The sequence below is a fragment of the Barbus barbus genome (assembly GCF_936440315.1).
Source record: "Barbus barbus genome assembly, chromosome: 6".
Taxonomy (NCBI): Eukaryota; Metazoa; Chordata; class Actinopteri; order Cypriniformes; family Cyprinidae; genus Barbus; species Barbus barbus.
This window is the reverse complement of record NC_136734.1, coordinates 32763634-32785760: the sequence shown is the minus strand read 5'-3', so window position 1 is coordinate 32785760 and position 22127 is coordinate 32763634. Positions and strand designations below refer to the sequence as shown.

At 37.5% G+C, this 22127-nt stretch overlaps 1 protein-coding gene across 1 annotated transcript in view; it reads left to right on the top strand.

Annotated features, from left to right (window-relative positions):
* Nucleotides 1-1873: 1873 nt before the first annotated feature.
* Nucleotides 1874-22127, top strand: part of LOC306870701 (whirlin-like) — a gene marked incomplete at both ends in the record, with an annotated part of 51555 nt that continues 31301 nt past the window's right edge. The window contains one exon of the mRNA XM_079418126.1: nucleotides 1874-2602. Coding sequence (XP_079274252.1) covers nucleotides 1874-2602 — 729 coding nt within the window. The remainder of the gene's footprint in view (nucleotides 2603-22127) is intronic.

The window sequence follows — 22127 nt, the reverse complement described above, 5'->3', positions numbered from 1 at the left end:
TGAGGTTAAATATACAGCCTTAAAGGGAGCAACAGTCTGTCCATATGAGTTTGTTAATAGCCCTCAGTGAGACTATTTGTGTAGGTTGTGTATGTCTGCTGACAGGCCTTTCTAATTCCTCTTTATGAGCTTAGAGGATGACCCATGTGTTTTAACTGAGCTTCCACGGCAGCTGAAATCCACAGACTGGCCTAAACCCTCGCTGGTTGCCTTTTAAGCACATCAGACATGCCTACATAATAAGGATAATTATTATTGTTTAAAACAATTCATGGACTGCCATGAATGTGCAGTATGGATTATGCAGCTTTTCTCAGCAGATGGAGTATTAGACACAGCCTCTGTGAGAGTTGGGTTCTCACAACACCAACCTGATTTGAGCAGAGCTGTGTTTTAGATGTGATATTAATCTCTTTGCCCAGGCAGACACAAGGGTTTAGAGAGCTTCAGGTATAAATGGAGCACTCTCAAATAAAGCACACACACATAAATGCATCCAAACACTGCCCTCATTTTGTAAATCCGTTCAAAACCGCTTTCACTGCCCCGTCTTAACTTAGGATAAGAAATCAGCTGTAAGATTCAAATGTAGGGGCCTTTAGAATTTCATCTGCTCTGAGATATTTCTTTTTAAAGTGTTCCAAAGGAAAATGTCAATCATAATCAGGTTTGGTTTTCATTAGTCATTGCTGAAAATTTATGTAAGTATTTAGTAAAAGTATTTAGGTCACTACTATTCTGGAAGTTTTTCTGTATTTAATGGCTATCTGGAACACTTGATTCTGATTGGTCAGTTGTGGCTTTGCTAGGTCAAATATTTTTGATCTCTAAATGGGATGTGCCACCATTGCCATACTGGCACAATTTGTATGTCCCCTGTTAGCTGAGTTGTTGCTAGGCCAGACTATTTTTCTGAGCAAAATATATAAACGCTAATCTACAAGATAATGACTTATTACAAATCAAATCAACATTTCATGGGACATGACAGCCAGTCATAATGTTATCGTCCTATCGTTGTTTAATTTTAAACAATGACAGGCTGGATGCACATTATCCTTAAATATAAATGAATGAATGAATACATTTAGATGATCTGATTATGGCACATACGTGTAAAGTTGAAATCGGGTGGCTGTGGTTTCGACTGTGTTTCCCTTTGAGAACTTTTATGTTAAGTGCGCAATGCTCTTTGGAAACGACTTATTTTTCAATAGATTAACGTCAATAACCTGGTGGGCCTTGAACATTAAAAATAGCTCAGGCACAGGAAAAATGTGGTTTAGTTTGTCCAAATGCGTTCCTCACAGTTGTGTGTTCCTAAGCAACAGAGGCGCCTCTCGCGTGCGTCATTTCCTCCAGAGCGCAGTGTCTGTATCTCACTACGGACTCTGTAGTAGCGACAAGAAATCCGAGCGAGCCACACTGACCAGACGCGCTGCTCTTCTGAGCGCAGCTGCCAAACTTCAAACGTTCTTGCTGTGCTTTTGTTTCTTTCTCGGTGCAGGGCGCGTCTCACCACCCGTTTCTCATCTCACAGTGTGTTACCAAAAGGATTAAAGTCCCTATAACGGACGTCAAATCCTCGCGGGACTTAATTCGGGTTTGTTGTTTGCCTTTGGAAGAACAGTGTACTTTTTCCTCTATTCAAAGTAATTATTAAACAAATTTCATTAATAATCAAAAGTTTCGAAACGGCATTGCACTAGTTACTCTGCCTTGTTATTTTGAAGACTTAACTCAGCATGGCTCGTCTCAGCACAGGTTTAACGCACGAGTCGCGGTGCGCTTCTGTTTTTAGCGAGAGGCAGTGACCGTGCTCTGTTCCTAATGCCTGATGTGAAATCCCCCTGTGGTTTTGAGGTGTCCGAGAATGAGCACGGATCTGGAGCGCGCTTCTCTCAAGTCGGGCGCGAACTCTCTGGGCTCCGGTGGCCGCGCGCTTTCCGTTAACGTCAAGAAGTTGCACAACGCGCTCAACGTGCTGCTCAACGACTTCGAAAGGGAGCAGTTCATCCACTGTCTCAACGTTTACCACGCCAAGCGCAATGTCTTTGATCTCGTGCAGACTCTCAAAGTCATTCTCAACACACCCAACAAGCGCCAACTCTTACCCATGCTGCGCCTGGTCATACCCCGCTCGGACCAGCTGCTGTTCGACCAGTACACATCGGAAGGGCTTTATCTGAAGACGGATCTGCTGACAGCCAGTGTGAAGCACGAGTGCTCGGAGGACCTCAGCAGCACGAACGCGCATGCTGGAGCATCCTCCGTGCACTTTCTGCACGAGTCCGAGCAGGCCGGTCCCAGTCACGGATCCGTGCGCCAGGCTCCGGTTTTCAGCACCGCGGCTGAGGGGACAGCTCCAGCGCTGATGCTGGAAGCGCCTGATGAAATCCGCCAAGTTACGCTGAAAAGGAGCAAGAGCCACGAAGGCCTGGGATTCAGCATACGGGGTGGGTCAGAGCATGGAGTTGGCATCTATGTGTCTTTGGTGGAGCCGGGATCATCCGCTGAGAGAGAGGGGCTCAGAGTTGGAGACCAGATCATGCAAGTCAATAACACGGTGTTTGACCGAGTCACTCATGGAGAGGCAGTCAAGGTGATGTGTGATCTCTGTGTAGTGTGTGTGAGTGAACGTGTGTTTTTGGCAGTGTTTTAAACATTTCACATCGTGAGAAATCTTTTGTGGATCTGTTGAGTCTGAAATTGCTCACTGAAAACATTTCTGGGGGTTCGTCAGACTGCCGAATTGATGGAAACTTATAGAAAACCTATAGGAACCTTATCAAAAAGGCAGTTTTCTGATAGTTTACTGCAAAAACTCTAAGACTGGCAATGAGGCTTTAAGTAAACCCATTATAAGAGACATGTTTTGATGCACTTGCATATGCGATTGTTGGTCTTTTAGAGTTTCTGACTGTTCTTTTAATCACGGAGAAACTTTCTCAATGAAACCCAAATTGGACATACTGAATAAATAAAGATAGGCCCTATGTATACTAACTAAAAGTTTAATAGTATTAAAGAAAATTAAGGATGGTTTGACTGCCCTCATACTGTCCTGTTAAAAATTATTAAATAATAAGAAATATTTTTTTTTTATGATTTTTCTTTTAATTTCAGATCATTTCTGTTTTATAACTTCAACAAAGAAAAATCTAAATCTCTGCATCTTTGGGTGCACATACTTCAGTGTGGCAGTGTGAGGAACCCCAGTTGGTCTTTTCATTTTTACAGTGTTGACTCTCCTTTTTTGTACCAAACAGCCCCATTTGCTTCCCCCCTCCCTCCTCTCATCCTGTAAAATCCTTTACCAGTGCCACAGCCCTGCAGAAAAATCTTTGGCCAGAATCCCAGTCAGAGTTACTGGCTTTAGCAGGGCTAAAATTAATCTTTAACCCTCTGGGGTCTGAGGTGATTTTGGGGCCCTTGAGATGTTTTGACATGCCCTGATATTTGTGCTTATTTCAGCTACTTATAACATACTATTGACCAACATGTATTTTTTTTTTTGTATTCAGCACAAACTGTGCTACAATAATATGTGACCAAGATGGATGTACATGTTTTTAGAGAAAAAAATATTATGCGTGGTTAGTAAGTTTTGGGGGGAAAAATGTAGCTGAAATAAGGCCATACAAGCCACACTAAATAGTCCTGAATAAGACTTTTGAGTAATCAGTCTTATAGGCTAGAATATTTACTAAACAATTACATGAAAATCATTCTGCTTACTCATTCACAGAACACAATATATTGATTTAAATTTTTAAAGACAAGTTTTGTGATCGAAAGCCTATATGCGAGGGAGTGGCGATGGCCTTGAATATTAAGTGATTTTCACCTGAGAGACAAAGGGCAATCCCCTAAAGGCTGCTAATGGCCCATCAGTGTGACTGTGACTTTGAGGCAGGTAAGAGAGAATGTGAGGAGATTGAAAAAAGTTTTTTTTATTTGTATTTTATTTACAACACAGTATAATCAAAACATACATAATGAAGGTCAAAGACACATTATTGTGCACACTGATCTAACCACAGAGATGTGAACAGACTTTCAGTCATTCCTGCAACAGATTCTGTTCAACAAGTGAAACAAATAAATCATACCTGATATTTGCGTGTTATTTAAGTGTTTCTGCTTATTTCCATGGATTCAAGAAGAAAAAAAAAGACATTTTATATCTGAGATACTTATTATACACTTATTTGTGTGACCAAAATCAACAGAGTATTTTTAGTGTCTTTTGCACCGATAAGAAAAAAAATGAGCTTGTCTCGCCGGTGAGGCATGACAATCCCAGAGGGTTAATATTGTTTTTTTCGCCCACTTGATTACACAGTACTGTGCACTAACTTTTGGCCTCAACTCCGACCTGGCCACTGGTAGTGTGACTAAATCATCTTACTTGCTTTCTTCTCTTCACATGGTCCTAATCCTGGCCTTTTTTTAACACATTTTCTCTCATTCCCTGTGTGTGTCCAAAGGTAATTTCAGGAAATTGGATAATTGACTCAAAACTTGAAAAATTGGAGCTGGTGCTGGTCTCAGGCGTTGTGAAAAGAATTGGAAGTAATGGTGTTTTATCAGCTGTAACGTCCAGTTAGAAATTTGCCTGTGGTGGAATCTATTATCATCTCTAATTTTAGTTCTGGATTTGAGAGTTAAATCATGGGTTACATAACAATTGAAGCTTGTACAGTTTGCAGAAGAAGAGCAATGACAGGCAGATACATCACTCTTACTTTCTTCTCCTCTTTGCTCGCTCACTCTCTCTCCTTGACTATTTGTGTGGGCAGGCTCATTTTGTGTTTGTTTTTTGTTTTATTTTTCAAGCGTTCACGTTAGACTGCTGAGGGAAGTGCGGCGTTCTTTTGTATCGTCCTTGCTTTGTTGTGCTGCCTGTCTTACTCATGTCACGGTCTTGTTTGCCTGTCAGAATTGAATCCACAAACTAAAAAAAGCACAGAGCAAATAACAATGCGAGTCAAATCATTGCATGGAAGCTCAGTCCTGTATCAGCTACACTTGGCTTGCCACTATTCAGACAGTTTTTGCTTTCTGCCAATCTCACCAGAAGTATCAAGTATAGCTGTTTAATTATATTAATATTGTAGTTTATATAGTGGAAATTCAGGGCCTGACGCATGTTTGTGAAGCTTTATTGAGTGAGTCAGTCTGTCTTGATTGCAGGTTCCATATGGAGGGATTAAAAGTGATTGACCATGTTTACTCAAGTGCCAGTCTGTAAGCATTTCTAAATAAAAATGTTTGAGGTGAGAATTGGCCGTCTCACATTGCCTATGAAGTTTACTATGAAGCCGAGGTGAATTGAGCTGATTTGACAATTTCAGAGTTGTTAACACAATATTTTATGGAAGATGACATGACCTTTAGCTTTAAGGCACGCTTGTCCATGTTGCAGCTTATTCTGGACAAGAACAACTCACTGGGCTGACCTACAATTTGACCAACCAGGATTGTTACATTTTATTTATACAAAAAAAAAAAAAAAAAAATCAGTGATAATACAATAATACATTGAAGATTTTAGGCATGCACGATTTTAGAGAAATAATTTTTCTGGAAAAATTGTGATTTCAAAATATGTTTGTTTTTAAGCTTTAAGGTTGCGTTCAAATAATATTTCAATTTTAATAATAATAAAATATGATATAAGAAATATTGTTGTTGTAGTAATTCACTGTTAAATAAAAAGTATAAGAAAATAATGCAATAATAACAACATTTTTTTTAATTTAGGGTAAACGTACCTATTAAGCACACTTTCATTTTTGAGCTCAGATTATAAAAAGAAAAAATTGTTTATTATCTTATTTAATATCTTAACCAATTGATGTGTTTTTTACTACATACATACCTCCTGTAATTTCAAGTCAATCAGATCATTGCACACTGAGATATGAGTCTCCATGTGTTCAAACTGTCTGGTGACCATTTTGACAGCTATCTAAAAACTTTCACGAAAAGAAGAGCCCTTTCAATGTGCATTTTTAAATGTTTAAGCCTTTATTTTGGGCAAGTTTCACTACTTACTGTAAAATCAAGAGTTTAATGTTTAGACTTTTGCATATTATAACCTGGAACTTGGATGAGGAAATAATTACATTAGATCCAAAATATAGTTTTAGCAACAAAGCGCAGATGCTACAGAACACAGTCAGCTGACTAGCTGTATAAGATTGTGTGCTACGCTAATATATTACTTCACAAGCATTACTGGCTTGTACTTTTACATCCATAATATTATAAATTGACAGTTTATTGCTGGTCTGTGGTTTTACACTGCTGTAATTTTGAAAGATTTCTTATTATTTTAAGGTGAGCTTAAAGAGTGCACTATTATGAAAATCACAGCTTCAGTGTGACATCATTAAGAAAAAGTATAATTTCATAGATATTGTTAATAATAGTTGTTTATATTAAAATATGTATGAACTTAATACATGAACTAGATTATTTATTTAGCAAAATCTTGTCATTTGAATAAATATTACATGAAATTTATTAAAAATGGTTGCTGCTCCAATTAAGCTCAGTGCGCTCTCTTTAAGCTCTTCCACATTAAACATCTATGTAAATACTTCATAAACAGACTTTACATATTAACTGATGGTTATCACTTTAAGTTAATCTTTATAAAATGTCTAATAACTTATTTTAACAGTATTAAGATGACAAAATCAAGACATAACTATAGTTTATAGTTTAAGATGAAAGAGGCATGTCGTCTATCAGAAACCTGTCGTATCTTAAAGGGTACAGAAATGTATCCATTAAGCACAGCCAGACCTTTTGCATTTAATGATGTATATCTTATTCAAAATTCTTTTGTCATTTAAAATCAAATTGAATATTTTTACAAATTTTATTTTAACATAATTTTTTGTACTGAAACCAATATCTTGTGCACTAAAAATGTCTCAATGTAGATTTTGGTGAGCTTAATAGGTTTACCCTACAGTACAAATGCTAAATTATAATACTAACATTTATGGCATTTGTATATATATGTCTTCAGTTTCAAACCTTAAACCATCAGCCTTGCATTTTGGTGGGAAACCATAGGGAACATTTAAATCATTTAGGTTTGGGAAGATGGTTGGTGTTCCCAAATGCAATCTATAAGCAACTGAAATTTAGAATAGATGCAGAGATGTAGTTTTTGTTGAGTAACATTTACAGCATGAGCTGCTCGTATGTAAATGAACACAGTGCTCCACTTCACTATGAAACACACAGTCCATATATTTATTTTATTATATATGTATCAGTAGCGTTTCCTCCAAGGAGGCATGGGAGGCACTGTGTCCTAAAAAATTTGGATGAGAATAAAATTCATAGTGCAAAAATAAAACAATGAAATTATTTCAAAATATGACATAAAAAGCATATAAATCACTAGTTTTTCTAAAGTAAATCTGTGCAACAGCAACACCAAACTCTTGTCTCCGTAAAGTCTCTCGCCTCCCCTGAGCCCATTGAGTTTTAACAGAGCCCCTAAAGCCTGCGGTGGGATTTGGTGGGGGGCAATTGAAAATGAATGGGGGAAAGTCATGTGATATGACTGGTTATGTTCAGCTGTGATTGGTTCATGTGATAAATCCCACCTCTTGTGTTCTTGCACATTCTGTGTTCACGAATCAGTCTGGATGAACAATATAATGGCGTTCATGGGAAGACTTATTAAAAAAACTCACACACATATCACCATTTTGTCAAGTCAAAATCAAACATGATCTGAGGTTTTTTTTTGTGAGCAATCAGCTTGTTAAAATTAAAGGTACTTCTACACATCTGTGACCACTGACCAGTTTACCAAGCTCTAATGACTGATGTTCAAAAAATAAGTTTATTATGAAAAAACAAACAGCTGAACACCAGTTATATAATAAATAAAATATATAATTGTTTAAATAATATATATATATATATATATATATATATATATATATATATATATTAAATGGTTACTGCTTTGAGGTATTATTTTGGAATAAATGTAAAATGTTTAAAAACACTAAACTGATGAGATTTATACTTTATTTAACCAAGAAAATGTGACTTAGACATGAACACCACTGCATGTCACTGATATGTATAAATTTATTTTTTATTCATCACAGCCTTTGCGATGTTACAACCCAAATTCCGGAAATGTTGGGACGTTTTTTTAAATTAGAATAAAATGAAAACTAAAAGACTTTCAAATCACATGAGCCGATATTTTATTCACAATAGAACATAGAGAACATAACTGGAATGGAGAAAATTATTTAAATGGTGAAATTGTAAACTTTTATCCACTAAATGAGCTCATTTCAAATTTGATGTCTGCTACAGGTCTCAAAAAAAGTAAAGAGGAGGGAGATCTTCCAGTGTGTTATCAGCGTTCAGTTCAAAAGCCAGCATCTCTGATGGTATGGGGGTGCATAAGTGCATACGGTATGTGCAGCTTGCATGTTTTGGAAGGCACTATGAATGCTGAAAGATATATAAAGGTTTTAGAGCAACATATGCTCCCCTCCAGAAGACGTGCATTTCAGCAGGACAATGCAAAACCACATAGTGCAGCTGTTACAACAGCATGGCTTCGTAGTTGAAGAGTCCGTGTGCTGAATTGGCCTGCCTGCAGTCCAGATCTTTCACCTATAGAGAACATTTGGCGCATCATTAAATGAAAAATACGTCAAAGATGACCACAAACTCTTCAGCGGCTGGAAACCTATATCAGGCAAGAATGGGACCAAATTCCAACACCAAAACTCCAGAAACTCATAACCTCGATGCCTGTAGCAGGTGTGAAATTTGAAATTAGCTCATTTAGTGGATAAAAGTGTAAAATTTCTCCTTTTAAGCATTTGCTATGTTCTCTATGTTCTACTGTGGATAAAATATTGGCTCATGTCATTTGAAATTCTTTTAGTTTTCATTTTATTCAATGTCCCAACATTTCCGGAATTCGGGTTGTATAATCACACAAAGCCATATCATGATTTTGGTTTTCAATTAATTGTGCAGCCCCATTAGCTTTTTAAAATAATAACGCATCAGTCTGCAATACAAATAACTGTCTGTTTTAGTTATTCTTTGTGGTCAAAATATCTGTCCTTTCAAATGTAATAAGTAGAAACGGATTATTTTATGAACATAACTCTGGAAACAAAGCAGAATATACAGACAGTTACACTTGAAGCTATTTTGTTTACGTGCCTAAAAAAATGTTGATACCTTCTTGATGCCACAAACCTTGTAAGTTTGGTCAAATTCAGTCACCAGTTGTTCCTCCTCTCACTGTGACCAGTGACTAGTTCTTTATGTGCTAATTGTTCCAGCCTGACAAGACTAATCGCACTATTCTACATGGTAAAATCCTTTTTATCTGAATTCCAGCAGTTTTTCCAGCATCATCATTCCACGTTAATTGCCATAGTTCCTGTTTGCGTGCTAAGCTAATAGGGGTGTTCAGAGACACTCCTGTTGGGATTCCTGCTCTCGTTTATTAATTGGATCCATTCTGCTTCCCATTAGGTCCTGAATAATTCATAAAAGCGGTTAATTAAGCAGACAGTGTTTAAGCCAGAGAACACACTCAAAGCTGCCTCAACCGTGAGCTTTGATTAGTTCTGACAGAGAGTTTGGCGTGTGATGAGGTGCGTCAATGGGTGGGTTACAATAAATCGAAGCGCCAGGGATTCGTTTATTTCATTTAATCGCTACGTGAATTGACTTTTCACATACTCCAATTTAATATGATTACTCTTAGATGCGATATAAGGGATCACAGCCTAGCAAAAACACACTCAAATCCTGTTCAGTCATCTAAATCTGCATAACTAAAGCTTTGCTCATTGTTTTTTTTAAAGTGATCTGCTGAATAACAGGGGATTTGACAAAGAAGTACAGCAGGTAAAGTCACATCGTCTTCTCTCTCTGTTGGAGTCTCACCCCTATTGACCTGCCAGTCTTAAGTAATTATTCTCAATGACAAACTGTGCCGGCAATGCAAGTAATGGTGATGCAGCTGCTTGTACTCTCCTGTATTTCAAGTCTTATCTTGATCCCCTATATTTATCTCTTTCAGTAGAATTAACATTAAGCACTGAGAGTTCCCTAGTCATGTGAATAGCTAATAACAACCCCCATCTCATTCCCAGCACACAGAACATAAGCCCAAAATATTGTGCACTCCACATCTGATGGCTCTGGAACAAACAGAGTTTAACGGCACCGTTATTTTCACCACCATGATGCACGTTGACCATTTTGTAACGTATAGAGGGAAAGTCAGAGATAATGCTGTGGGGAGAGAGTTTGTAATTATGCAAGTGTCAGAATAATGAAAAGCTGATTTGTTTTCTGACCACTGAGGATCATCAAAGACAGAATGGGTCGGTGAAAGATAAGTTCAATTTATCAAAGCAAGAGAGATGGTTTTTTTATCATAGCTTGGAGCAAGAGAGGGAGAGTGAGCGATACTGAGAGGGGAGGGGCAGAGGTTGATGGGAATGGAGTTTTACACAGTCCATCTGCCGCACTGTCATGGAGATTTTAAAAGGCCAAACGGATGCCGGAGGAACCGATAGATGTAGAGCCGATTAGAGACCTCTTTTCCCTCAGTTTTAGCTGAGAGGATTCTAGAAACCATGATGTTGCAAAGTACTTTTCCTTCTTGACAAAAAGTCACAACAGACCTACTGTAAATATGAATAAATAACTTCTTTCTAATGCAAGACCTTGTGTGAACATTAAAGCTTGACAGTCTGATTATTCTACATTATTTATACCAACACAAGCTTTATGCTTCCACTGGAGAATGGGAAAGTCAAAGACGTTTCCAACTGTAAAAAAATCCAACCTGCAAAAAAAGTGGCCTTACTTAAATAGGAGATGCTCAGGTTTTAATTCAAAATCTGTCCAAATGTTTTTTGCTGTTGAGGTTGTTGCTGCTCACATGGTTCAGAGTTCATATTTTTGCTGAATTAGCAATTGTTGATCTCACTGTTTTTGAGATTTGTGTGTAAAATTATATGTGCATCTCATTGCAACTCTGGGATTTAATATATTTACCTATCCGGGTGATATGTTTGTCTCTAGTTTTAATAGGCAAATAATAATTCAAAATCGAACGTGATGAAATAATAAAGTTTGTATTTTTAAGTTCTTTAGTTTTCAGTTGTTTCAGTTTTGCGTTAAATTAGCATTGACTGCAACAGGTTGCCTTATTTTTAGTTAAGTCAGTTTAGGTGTTTTAGCTGTATTTAAGTTGAACTTTTCTTACAGAGTTGATATCACAGTGAGTCTGAGTCTGCACTAGGGGAATTTAGCTTGTTCTTTATAATTACCTTCTTGTAGAGAATGAACATTTGTAGTTTGTGGTCATAGATTGCCTGTGCACACACCTCTGGCCTTCCTGCTGGGTTTGAATGAACTAGTTGATCATTGCTCTTTCTTTCTTTCATTCTTGTTTGCCGGCTTGTGTGCCCTGTCTCTTTTTCTGCCTCCTGTTATCCCTGGCGAATGACTACATCTCACCCCGTCGCGCTCTGCACTCATTTAGAATACAAATTCACTCTGTCTCATACCTTAAACCTTGTGCTTCTGTATTCTGTCATGCAATTTTAAAAAGGTTTCTATATTTAAAAAATATAGAAAGGCATATTATTTCTTAACAGATGATCAGTAATGATTGTGGCTTGAAATTAATTTTTTTTTTTTTTTTGATGAGGTAGACCACAAAAGTTTTTTAAACTAGTGTCTACTGTAGAAAATAAGAGAGTTTTGATTGTGTTTAATAATTTTAGTCACTGCATAATTCCCATACTACCCTGTTATGGTAGTGTAAAATAGTAATAATGCAAAAGAGTAGGTGTGTCCAAAAATTTGCCTGGTAGTGTAAATGTCGGTTATTTCATTAGAGCTTTACAAAGTTGTGTAATTAAAACTGTGGGTGTTTTAGAATGGCTGACTGAGTTGTTGTGAAGTGAGAGGCATTAATCATCTTTAGCCTCACTGATGAGATGTTTTGCTCTTTGTATAAAGCTGTACCTACTAGAACTATTTGAAATTCTGTGAAATGAAGCACTGCAACCAGCTACTGTTCGACCTCTGTCGTGACACTTGGCTGCCTGTTTAAATTTCTTTCCGTTTATGTTTGCATCACTTTGATCTCCCTCTATTCGAGCCCCAAAACAGCAATTACCACAGTGAGGACAGCGTTTTCGTACTGATGAGTTGGTAAAGTTGTCTACTATTGTTGCTGCCTGCTGGCCTTGACAGATATTGGATCAATCTCGCAGCACACAGACATCTGATTCAAGGTATCAGAACGTGTCTGACTGCTGCCCTTGGAAGTGACATATACTCCATCTGTACTAAGTGCCTGGCTGTGCATATGCTGCATTTACTGCACTGAATCATGTCAGTGAATCAACAGTGAATCACAGCGATTTTTGTGAGATGACAGTTTGTTTGCGTGGATGCACAGTAGCTCTGTTTTTATTTAAATTGAATTGAAATGACTGAGTTTAAGACATGAAGCTACAAGAGAGAGCAAGAGCAATTGCAAATGGTAGACAAAGGTAATTCTCCATGCATATTGATGGTGACAGCAAATTTATCTGCCCTTTTAGTTACCTTATTTTACGGTACAACCCAGCCAATTCCATGTTCCTTTGCAAAACCAGTTTTGTAACCCATTTTTAACCCAATACTTCACAGAGAAAGAAAAAATCTCCCAGGCACCTGCCTGAATGGATATCACTTTCTCTGAATTGAATGTTTGGTTCAAATTTTTATCCGTGAAAGCTGAATACTTTCATGTATTGCATTTTCTAAGTGGTGCATTTCACTGTTAAACTCTCTTACCGTTTGGTGGTGTTATCCAGTCTTGGGCCCGTCAGATATTGCTTTCAAACGCTGAACGAAATGGTGAGGAAGAGCCTTCCTGAATTTGTAGTGACTGACAGTTCTGTTAATACAAAACATTTGTAGCAGAGCTGTGTGCTCATGTGTTATAGGCAGTGTGAATGTACAAAACGTGAGCGACAGAGAAAGTTTGTGTTAGGCAGTGATTAAATAGACTTACAGTGCTTAAGTAGATTTAGCTTTAGTTAAACAGTCTTTTTAAGAATTTTGTAAGTAGCCTGTTGGCAAGGAGGTCATGCTAGCTGGCTAATTTTTTACCACTGTTGTGCTGATTCTCATTCTTGAGAGAAGTTGATTGGACAAAAATGTGTAGGGCATGATGAGTCATTAATATTTTTTAGAATAAATATAATATTTATTTACAAAGCAATAATTCACTGTCAAAGTGTTTTTGTGACTGTATGTACAGTATACACTTCATTGCTGAGTTTAGAGTGCGAGCTATGCTGAAAAATAATGAATCCTAAAGAAAAGCGATGGGCTTTTCATCTAGGGTCTCTTTTTTATCTGTTTTGTTTTCTTTTATTATTGTTCTTATTTGGAGGCCATACCATTTTCTCCAGTGCTGTTATGTGACCGTGTACTAAACACATCTAAAATCTAAATTTATACTGACGGTAATAGGTGCTATCAGTATTTTAATGGAGTGTGCGTCTTTTATTTGCTTGTCTTCACACTGCGTTGCCACAGTTAATGGAACAATAAACAAGCAAATTAAAATATTGGCAACCCAGGTGACTGAAATGCTCTGAGATCCTCAAATCTCTTCTTTTAAAGAATGAGGAGAGTTGGAAATAAACAAGTCTCTCTTGTTTTCAGACTTCACAGTAAATAAATTGCTTTGTGTTAAAAGCTCCTTTTGGGCATGTTTGCAACCTTTTTGTATTTATCAGCAGCTGAAAATGAACATACTGTATGCAGTACACCTTCTCTGCAAACAGAGATAACATGTTTATATTTATCTCACCTATCTTTTCTGCCTTCAAACTTTTCAAGTGAGATATTTTCGTGCCTCCCTGGAGGCATACGCTCTTGACCTTTTCCTTTTTGAATGGGTCATGAAATTTTAAAAGTCCTCTGCCCTTCCTTCTACACAATATGAGTCTTACATCCAGATTTACAGAGAATGAGTAACATATGAAGGCTTGACAAATGAGCTGAGGTACAGAAATGAAACTGAGAGGAAAGAATGAAAAGCATGAGCTTGATTTATCACAAGAGGCAGAATGTTTTAAGATTTGCTCTTTATGGCAGGTTTAGTGCTCTAAAGGTCACTATGCAAGATATTTAGCATCATCACCGTGTTTTAGCGATAAACTAATCTGAGAGAGGGAAGGCTGAGATGTATGTTCCAAAAGTTTCTCATGTTAAAGATTGAAGGTTGTTTTTCTTGACATTTATTTTCAGTGGTGTGCTTCAGACCTACTTTTTCTTTTTACTGTTTAATGGCGTTTCTAGGTCTGAAGTCTTCAGGGGGTAGTGCACATATTGTGAAGCTTTTACGGGCTGTTCCGAAACTGTCCACGGATCCCTGTGGTTTAGGATACTGAAACTGCGACAGAAAACATTGTGTTTAATCATTAATCCGCGTAAAACTGGATTACAGTGCTTTTTTATGGTGTTTCTTTACACTTCAACCTGAAAAGTCAGCTACAAGATTCAAAGTGTTTCATCTTTAATTGCAGTATGTACTGTCTAATGAGAGAACCTGTACAGTTGATTGTAGATTCCATTCATTTGCAGTTGTGATGATTGATATGCAAAAAAGGAAACAGATTGAGAGCAGAATGAGCTCAGATGAAGCCCAGAGGACGGGCCACATCTGTAGTCAAATCTCTGGGTTACAAATGAGATCTCTTTGACATTTCAATTATTTTTCCTAATTTAACTAGTACTTTTGTCTGCTTTTTCTCAGATTTTTCTCATGAGAGAAAACCCCAAAGTCTCACATGTGTCTCTTATCACACTGATATCACGTAGTCTGTGATCAATAGTAAGAGATTTAAATATGAACATTTCTTATTACATTCTTACAAAGATAAAAATGTTCTGAACTGTCTTATCCACATTTTGTATTAATTATGTAGCTCTGTAGTCTTTTTTTAGGAACACCCATTGGAAGTACTGGACTTGTAATCTGCCATCTTTTACCGAATATTCTGAGCCGTAATTTCCACGTGACTAATGTGGCCTTCAATTCAAGTGAAATATTGTAAGTTCTCAACACATCAATGATCAAGAAAAGTCATATTTGAAAACTATTTAAACATTGCAGAAAGAGTTATCTGTAATGTATATGATATCAAATAATATATCATCTACTGTATATAGTGTCAGTGAGCAATCAACTCTGTAGTGAATTATAATAAATGATTTTGTTTTGAGTTATTCAAAAAATGTGATGTATAAAACACTTAATGTAAAGTTACATACTCGTCTTTCATGGTTTGCTTCATGTTTCGCAAACATGTTTGATACCTTGTGTAAATAAAGGATAGAAATGAATAATTTCTAATTCGGATGTAATCATTTTTGGGTTTTATGTTCACAATATAGAGTATTTGCTTGTTTTGTTTAGGCTGCTTTTGTGTTATCTTTTCAAATTGAATGTGTGACATGCAGCTAAGATTTGGGCTTTATTATGACAAGTTTCCCTGCTGTACTTGAAGGCAGGATAATAACTCTGAAGCTAGTGGTAAAAATGACATCACTACAATATTGATTGGCTGATGGGGCACAAGACATGCATAGTCCCTTCAAACCCTTCAGTAGTGACTGTACTGTGAATAAAATTTGGCAGACTGAAAACGACATCAATGCAATTTGTGTGTACTGATGTGTATTACAACCCGAATTCCAGAAATGTTGGGACGTTTTTTAAATTTGAATAAAATTAAAACTAAAAGAATTTCAAAATCACATGAGCCAATATTTTATTCACAATAGAACATAGATAACATAACAAATGTTTAAACTTAGAAATTTTACAATTTTATGCACAAAATAAAGATGAAGATCTCTTGATGCCCAGACATCTCTTGAAGATGTCTGGGCATCGAGGTTATGAGTTTGTGGAGTTTTGGTATTGGAATTTGTTTCAATTCTTGCCAGATATTGGTTACAGGTATAGGTTACCAGCTGCTGAAGAGTTTGTGGTCATCTTTGATGTATTTTTCGTTTAATGATGCACCAAATGTTCTTTATAGGTGAAAGATCTGGACTGCAGGCAGGCCAATTCAGCACCTGGACTCTTCTACTACGAAGCCATGCTGTTGTAACAGCTGCAGTATGTGGTTTTGCATTGTCCTGCTGAAATAAACGTCTTCTGGAGGGGAGCATATGTTGCTCTAAAACCTTTATATATCTTTCAGCATTCATAGTGCCTTCCAAAACATGCAAGCTGCCCATACCGTATGCACTTATGCACCCCCATACCATCATAGATGCTGGCTTTTGAACTGAACGCTGATAACACATTGGAAGGTCTCCCTCCTCTTTAGCCCGGAGGACATGGGGTCCGTGATTTCCAACAAGAATGTCAAATTTGGACTCGTTATAGCTAATCATGTTACAGACCTGATGCCAATTAACTTAGTTAGTTGCTAGATGTTCTCCCAGCTGACTATTGAATATTATTGAATGATAATAGAATGACTATTATATCTGAATATTTTGTTTTTCAGCCCATGGTTGCCCCCGTGCCAACTTTTTTTGAGACCTGTAGCAGGCATCAAATTTGAAATGAGCTCAATTAGTGAATAAAAGTGTACAATTTCTCTGTTTAAACATTTGTTATGTTCTCTATGTTCTATTGTGAATTAAATTGATTTGAAAGTCTTTTAGTTTTCATTAAAAAAAAACATTTCTGGAATTCAGTTTGTATATACTTACAATTGCAAATTTTGTTTCATCAGAATAAACAGTAAATTGACAGCAATTAAAAAAAGATACCTTTTAGCTTCATAATGGTGCAGTTACAGCATCTGCCAGCAGGGGCAAACATGCTATGCTAACTAGTCAAACCTTGACCCTTTTGGTTGTGACCCTTCCACCATTTTAATTTTAAAATATTTTTACTGTCAGCTTTCAGTGTTTGCGAATGTGGCGGCAGATTTGCATTGCTTAGAATGAGTAAGCAGACCCGTCCGTGTTAAAGGCTGTGAGGTCATTGTTTATCATCATCATCGTCATCGTCATCGCCGACTCTGTCACCACTCATTATATCCAGGTCAGCACAGGTCTCAGTTGGCATCTGGTCGGGTAGGAGCGGGGAATAGGATTGTTACACGTTCTTATCGGAAGAGGGCTACGTCTGCTGAGGCTCAGCACAGAAATGTCATGTGTGTCCTTTGCCACTGTGATGAAGAGACACTGGCTTATGGTTTATTCACTAAAGCTTTGTCAGGCGCCCTCAATTTCACTCTCTCGCTCTCTCCTATCTGCCTATGTCTCCCTCAAAAATTAGTTTAAACAGGTGTTTTTGTTCTGGAAGGCTGTGAATGCATCCCTATAAGACAAATCATGGACATGGCAATTTTAGTAATGCCTCCAGGTATTTTCAAGCAGCCCCTACCTACTTGAATGGTGACTGGTGATTTTTTTGTGTGTTTTTAAAAGGCGTCTCTTATGCTCCCCTCTTAAAATGTAAAATATTAAAATACATTTATTTTATACTATGCATAGTTCAAATCTAACATATTTACTGACATAAAAAATTATAATTAAACTTTTTTTGGAGTACTATTTGTGCACAATGCACGTTTCTTAACATCAAGCCTAAAATGTGTTTTAATGTCATTGACGAGGATTGAATGATTTTTGAATAATATTGGTCTTTAAATGCAAGATATTTACCTAAGGTATACTTCAAATAGTTCCACTTTAGTGCAATTAAATATATTCATTATATATTTAGTTGGACTTCAGCACCACTTCTGCACAATAAGTTGTATCAGTTTATCAGATTTTAAGTATACCGGTTTAGTTTACTAAAGGTACAATTGCAGGGAATTTTTATTAAATACATAATTATGTAAATGTATTTGTAGTAGACTTAGCATGATATAACTGTATTTGAAATACATTTTAGTATATTTATTTTTCACTAGGCTGCATTTATTTAATCAAAGATGCAGCAAAAACAGAAATATTTTGAAATATTATTACCATTTAAAATAACTGTTTTCTAATTTTAAATATATTTAAAATGTAATTTATTCCTGTGACGCAAAGCTGAATTTTCAGCAGCCATTTCTCCAGTCTTCAGGGTCATGTGATCCTTCAGAAATCACCTTAATTTTGCTCTGGAAATCTTTTTATTTTCCAGCATACGTTCATGAAAAACGTTTTTAAAATGAATAAATCATATAAATGAAAAACTTCAAATAATGAATAAAACACAAATATAACAAATACATTAAATTCTAAATTAAAATGCCCCATCGGGGCAAGACCATGGGAATCAGATAAGCCATTTACACAATCTGACATGGCTGGGGTTGGAATTGAACTGCGGGTTTCATCTGGCTAGAGGAGAACTGGCCCCCGATTGAGCCTGGTTTCTCCCAAGGTTTGTTTTCTCCATTCTGTCACAGAGGGAGTTTTGGTTCCTTGCTGCTGTCGCCTCTGGCTTGTTCAGTTGGGGACGCTTAATTTCTTGCGATTATCGTCAATTTGATTTCACAGATACTATTTAAACTAAACTGAGCTAGACAATGACATCTCTGAATTCAATAATGAAATGCCTTTTACTGGAAATGGAGTGTTTAATCTTGTCATTATACATTACTGACACTCTATCCTCCAATTTGATACTGTTAAGTGCTTTGACACAATCTGTATTGTTAAATGCGCTATATAAATAAAGGTGACTTGACTTGACTAAAAAGTCCACTACGTGGCCATCTTGGTAACTATATATTGTCATGCAAACACTAATCTACTTGAATGGGGAAACACTGAAATATCCAAAATTGGTTGTCAAGATCATGTTCCACTTACATAAATTGGGAATAAAATTTAGACACAATTTGATATTGTACATTGTGCTGTTTTAGCAGTACTTTCAGTTTGATTCAGCTAATGCTCATGCATAATCAAGTAAACAAACTTTTACCAAACTTATTTTAGCTGTTAGTATACTTCAGTCACCATATCATTGCTTTTCTTATTTAGCTGTAAGTCAGACTACTACAGCTGCAATATTTAGCACTCCTTTATTTTCTATTTCAAATATATTTGAGTAGTAAGTCTCTTCTCCTTATAATGTCTCTAGTAAGGTTAACTAGTTCGATGTTTGAGGTTTGATGTAATGATGAATCTCTTTGACATCTGAAAAGCCTGTTATTTTAGAAAATACATTTTGAACCCTCTTACTCTTTCTCAAGATAGAATAATGTGACTCATCCGCTGTACATCCACACAGCACTGAGTCTCTCTCCTATTCCGTCTCTCTTACTCAATGGCTATAAACTCCCCACATACTGTCTGTTATGTAAGAGATCTGCTCAGTAGCTCTGCTAGCAGTCCGTGCTGTTGTTTTTGCACACTGAGGTGATGTTATGTAGCTGACCACATTTGGTCAAGTGCTCCATTCAGAGGCTGCTCCATGCGGTTTCACAGGTTTGGTGCTCGTATTTTAGCCCCTTGCCTACCTTTGCTCAAAAGTGTTTGTGAGTGCAGTTTTAAACCAGGACACACATGCCATTGTTCATAATTCATGCAGCAACAGCACCAGAAAAAGCAACACTGAATGTGTTGTTCTGCTCCAATTAAACATTTATGTTAATCTATGTAGATCCATGTAAATGACCAACATGGGTGCTTCTCTGTGAGCGAGCCAGAGGGATTTCATTCACTTGCGTGGCTCTGTCTGCTCATACATTTATGCCAGTGAATGCTTTTGATCTTGATTGAGAAGCTTTCTGAAGTTCAACATGTTCCATATGTCTCTAATTGTCCTTACTCATAATCTTTGTAGTGCTTCGTCTTTGTCTTGATCATTTGAAGTCAGTGTCAGCAAGCTTCTCCAAGGAGAATCACTGGCTACTGTTCTTATTCTCTCTGTAGCACTGACTCAGGCAACCCTGTCTTTCTATACCCCTCATTCTCTTTATTATTTTTTTCCCTGTCCTCCTCTGCCTGCTTTGAGGAAGCCCAAACACAGAGTTGCAAATACTGTTGGAAATAATTCTAAGTGATTTGATCCAACCTTTCCAAGGGACCTCAAAATCTGGTGTCTGTCTGAACCTTCTGCTCAGTGCAGGGAGGTGGTGTCTCTGCATCTGCATCGCAGTCGCACTGTAAAAAACGACTCCCAACTCCACTGAGACGTCCAGCTCTTTCCCTATAAAGCATATTAAATGTCAGAGATGGATGTCTGTGGACATTTCTAGAGATGAGAGCAGTACAGGGAGGTGGTGGGTCTGATTTACATGACTTGAGCCAATTCACAAGAGACCTGCACTAGAGTCAGTAAGATCTTTTATTGGACTTGTTTGGCTCTTGCAGGCCATGAACGCAGAAACCCTTCTACAGTAGGTCAAATCACTGTGCAGTCTTGAGGAGGAGCTTTAATGCAAATGAGCTGTTGCTCCCGGAGAAGAGGGCGGAGCTTCAAGAGCTCACACTCCAGCATTAGTAGTGCTAGCCTTTGCAAATAAACATTCCACGATTAGTACAACCCGGATATCTTTACAGAAAACAAAGTTTTACTGTTTCAAAGTCAGTCATCTGATTGTACTGTGCATAATAAATTTGCGTTCATGAATTACACAGACGGAAGCACGGCAGGATGAAAATAAAAACATAGCTGTGATAGCATGCTATCACAAACTTTATAAGTCCCACTCGTGATTATGAGCTCAACAAACTCAAGCGATCAACTCACATTGCTTTCATATGCAACTTTTAACTACCACATTCCTATTCAGGAACATTCATGAAGATAGCACCACTGAAAACAGGCAGAGACGATGGTAGCTTTAACATTATTAGCCTTACAGAGTGCCAAGAAGCTCTTTCAGAAGGGCAATTTGGAAAACAAACGCGTGACACTTACTTAGTCTGGAGCTGACGTTCACGCACGAAACGTTGGTATTGATCCCTACACGTTTTGGAGACTTTACCGATTTTTTTACAGGACATTTCCTTAAACAATCAAACTTAACCACAGCTTCATCAGGCTCAGATGGAGGGAGTCTATGGTCTATGTTCCTTAGTGCATCCCAAAACACAACACTTGAAAAGCCTCTTTGGCACTGTTATTGTATATCTTCAGCAGCTACAGCAAGTGATCAGTAATGGGCGGGACTTTTTCCCCTCGGTGACGTGAACAGAGGGAGAATCTGAAACAGCTCGTTCTGAGAGACTGTTGATAATTTTTTTAGATTATAATAAAATGAGTTGGTGGATTTTTACCATTATAGGCTGGTTGTTTTCACACACTGCGGCCACACAACTGTGTTCAAACACATTATGAAAGTGACTTTTGCATAATAGGTCCCCTTTAATAATAAAAGTAACTTCATAATAATAATAGGCCTAATAAAAATAAAAATGTAACAGGCCTACATTAATTGGAAATGCCAAATCCTCTTAATATTGCCAATAATTGATGTTTTTGACAATATCTCTGTCTATCGTCTGTAACTGGGGGAACAAGACGTGAGACGTGCGGATCCATATGCAAGGCTTTATTCAAAGGCGAGGTCACAAAACTAGCAAGGTTCATGCAATGACAAAGAGGAACATCACAGGCAAGACAAAGAGTAATCCTAGGGCAAGCGTGGGTCGACGATCGGCGAACAATATCCAACAGGGCAAGGCAGAGAGAGAATCCAGGTACACGAGCAGTAGTCCAAGAGAGGTGCAAACAGAGTCCGAATGGCAAGGCAACAGGTTAATCCAGGAAACACGGGTAAGAATCAAAACACTAGAAAACACACAAGACAAGGCAAGACTATGACAACTAAGTGGGCTCCGTAGAGTAGCTATCGCTAGGAGAGTGATATACGCTATACAATACTCGGCAGAGAGGAAGAGGAAGTCCATGGTTTATGTAGGGTGTGTGATCAGTGCAATCAGCTGTGCGTGTCGTCAGTGCAATGGATGATGGGAATTGTAGTCTGAGGTGGCGTGCAACAGTTAGTGTGATGCAAGAGTCCATGTGGTGAGCG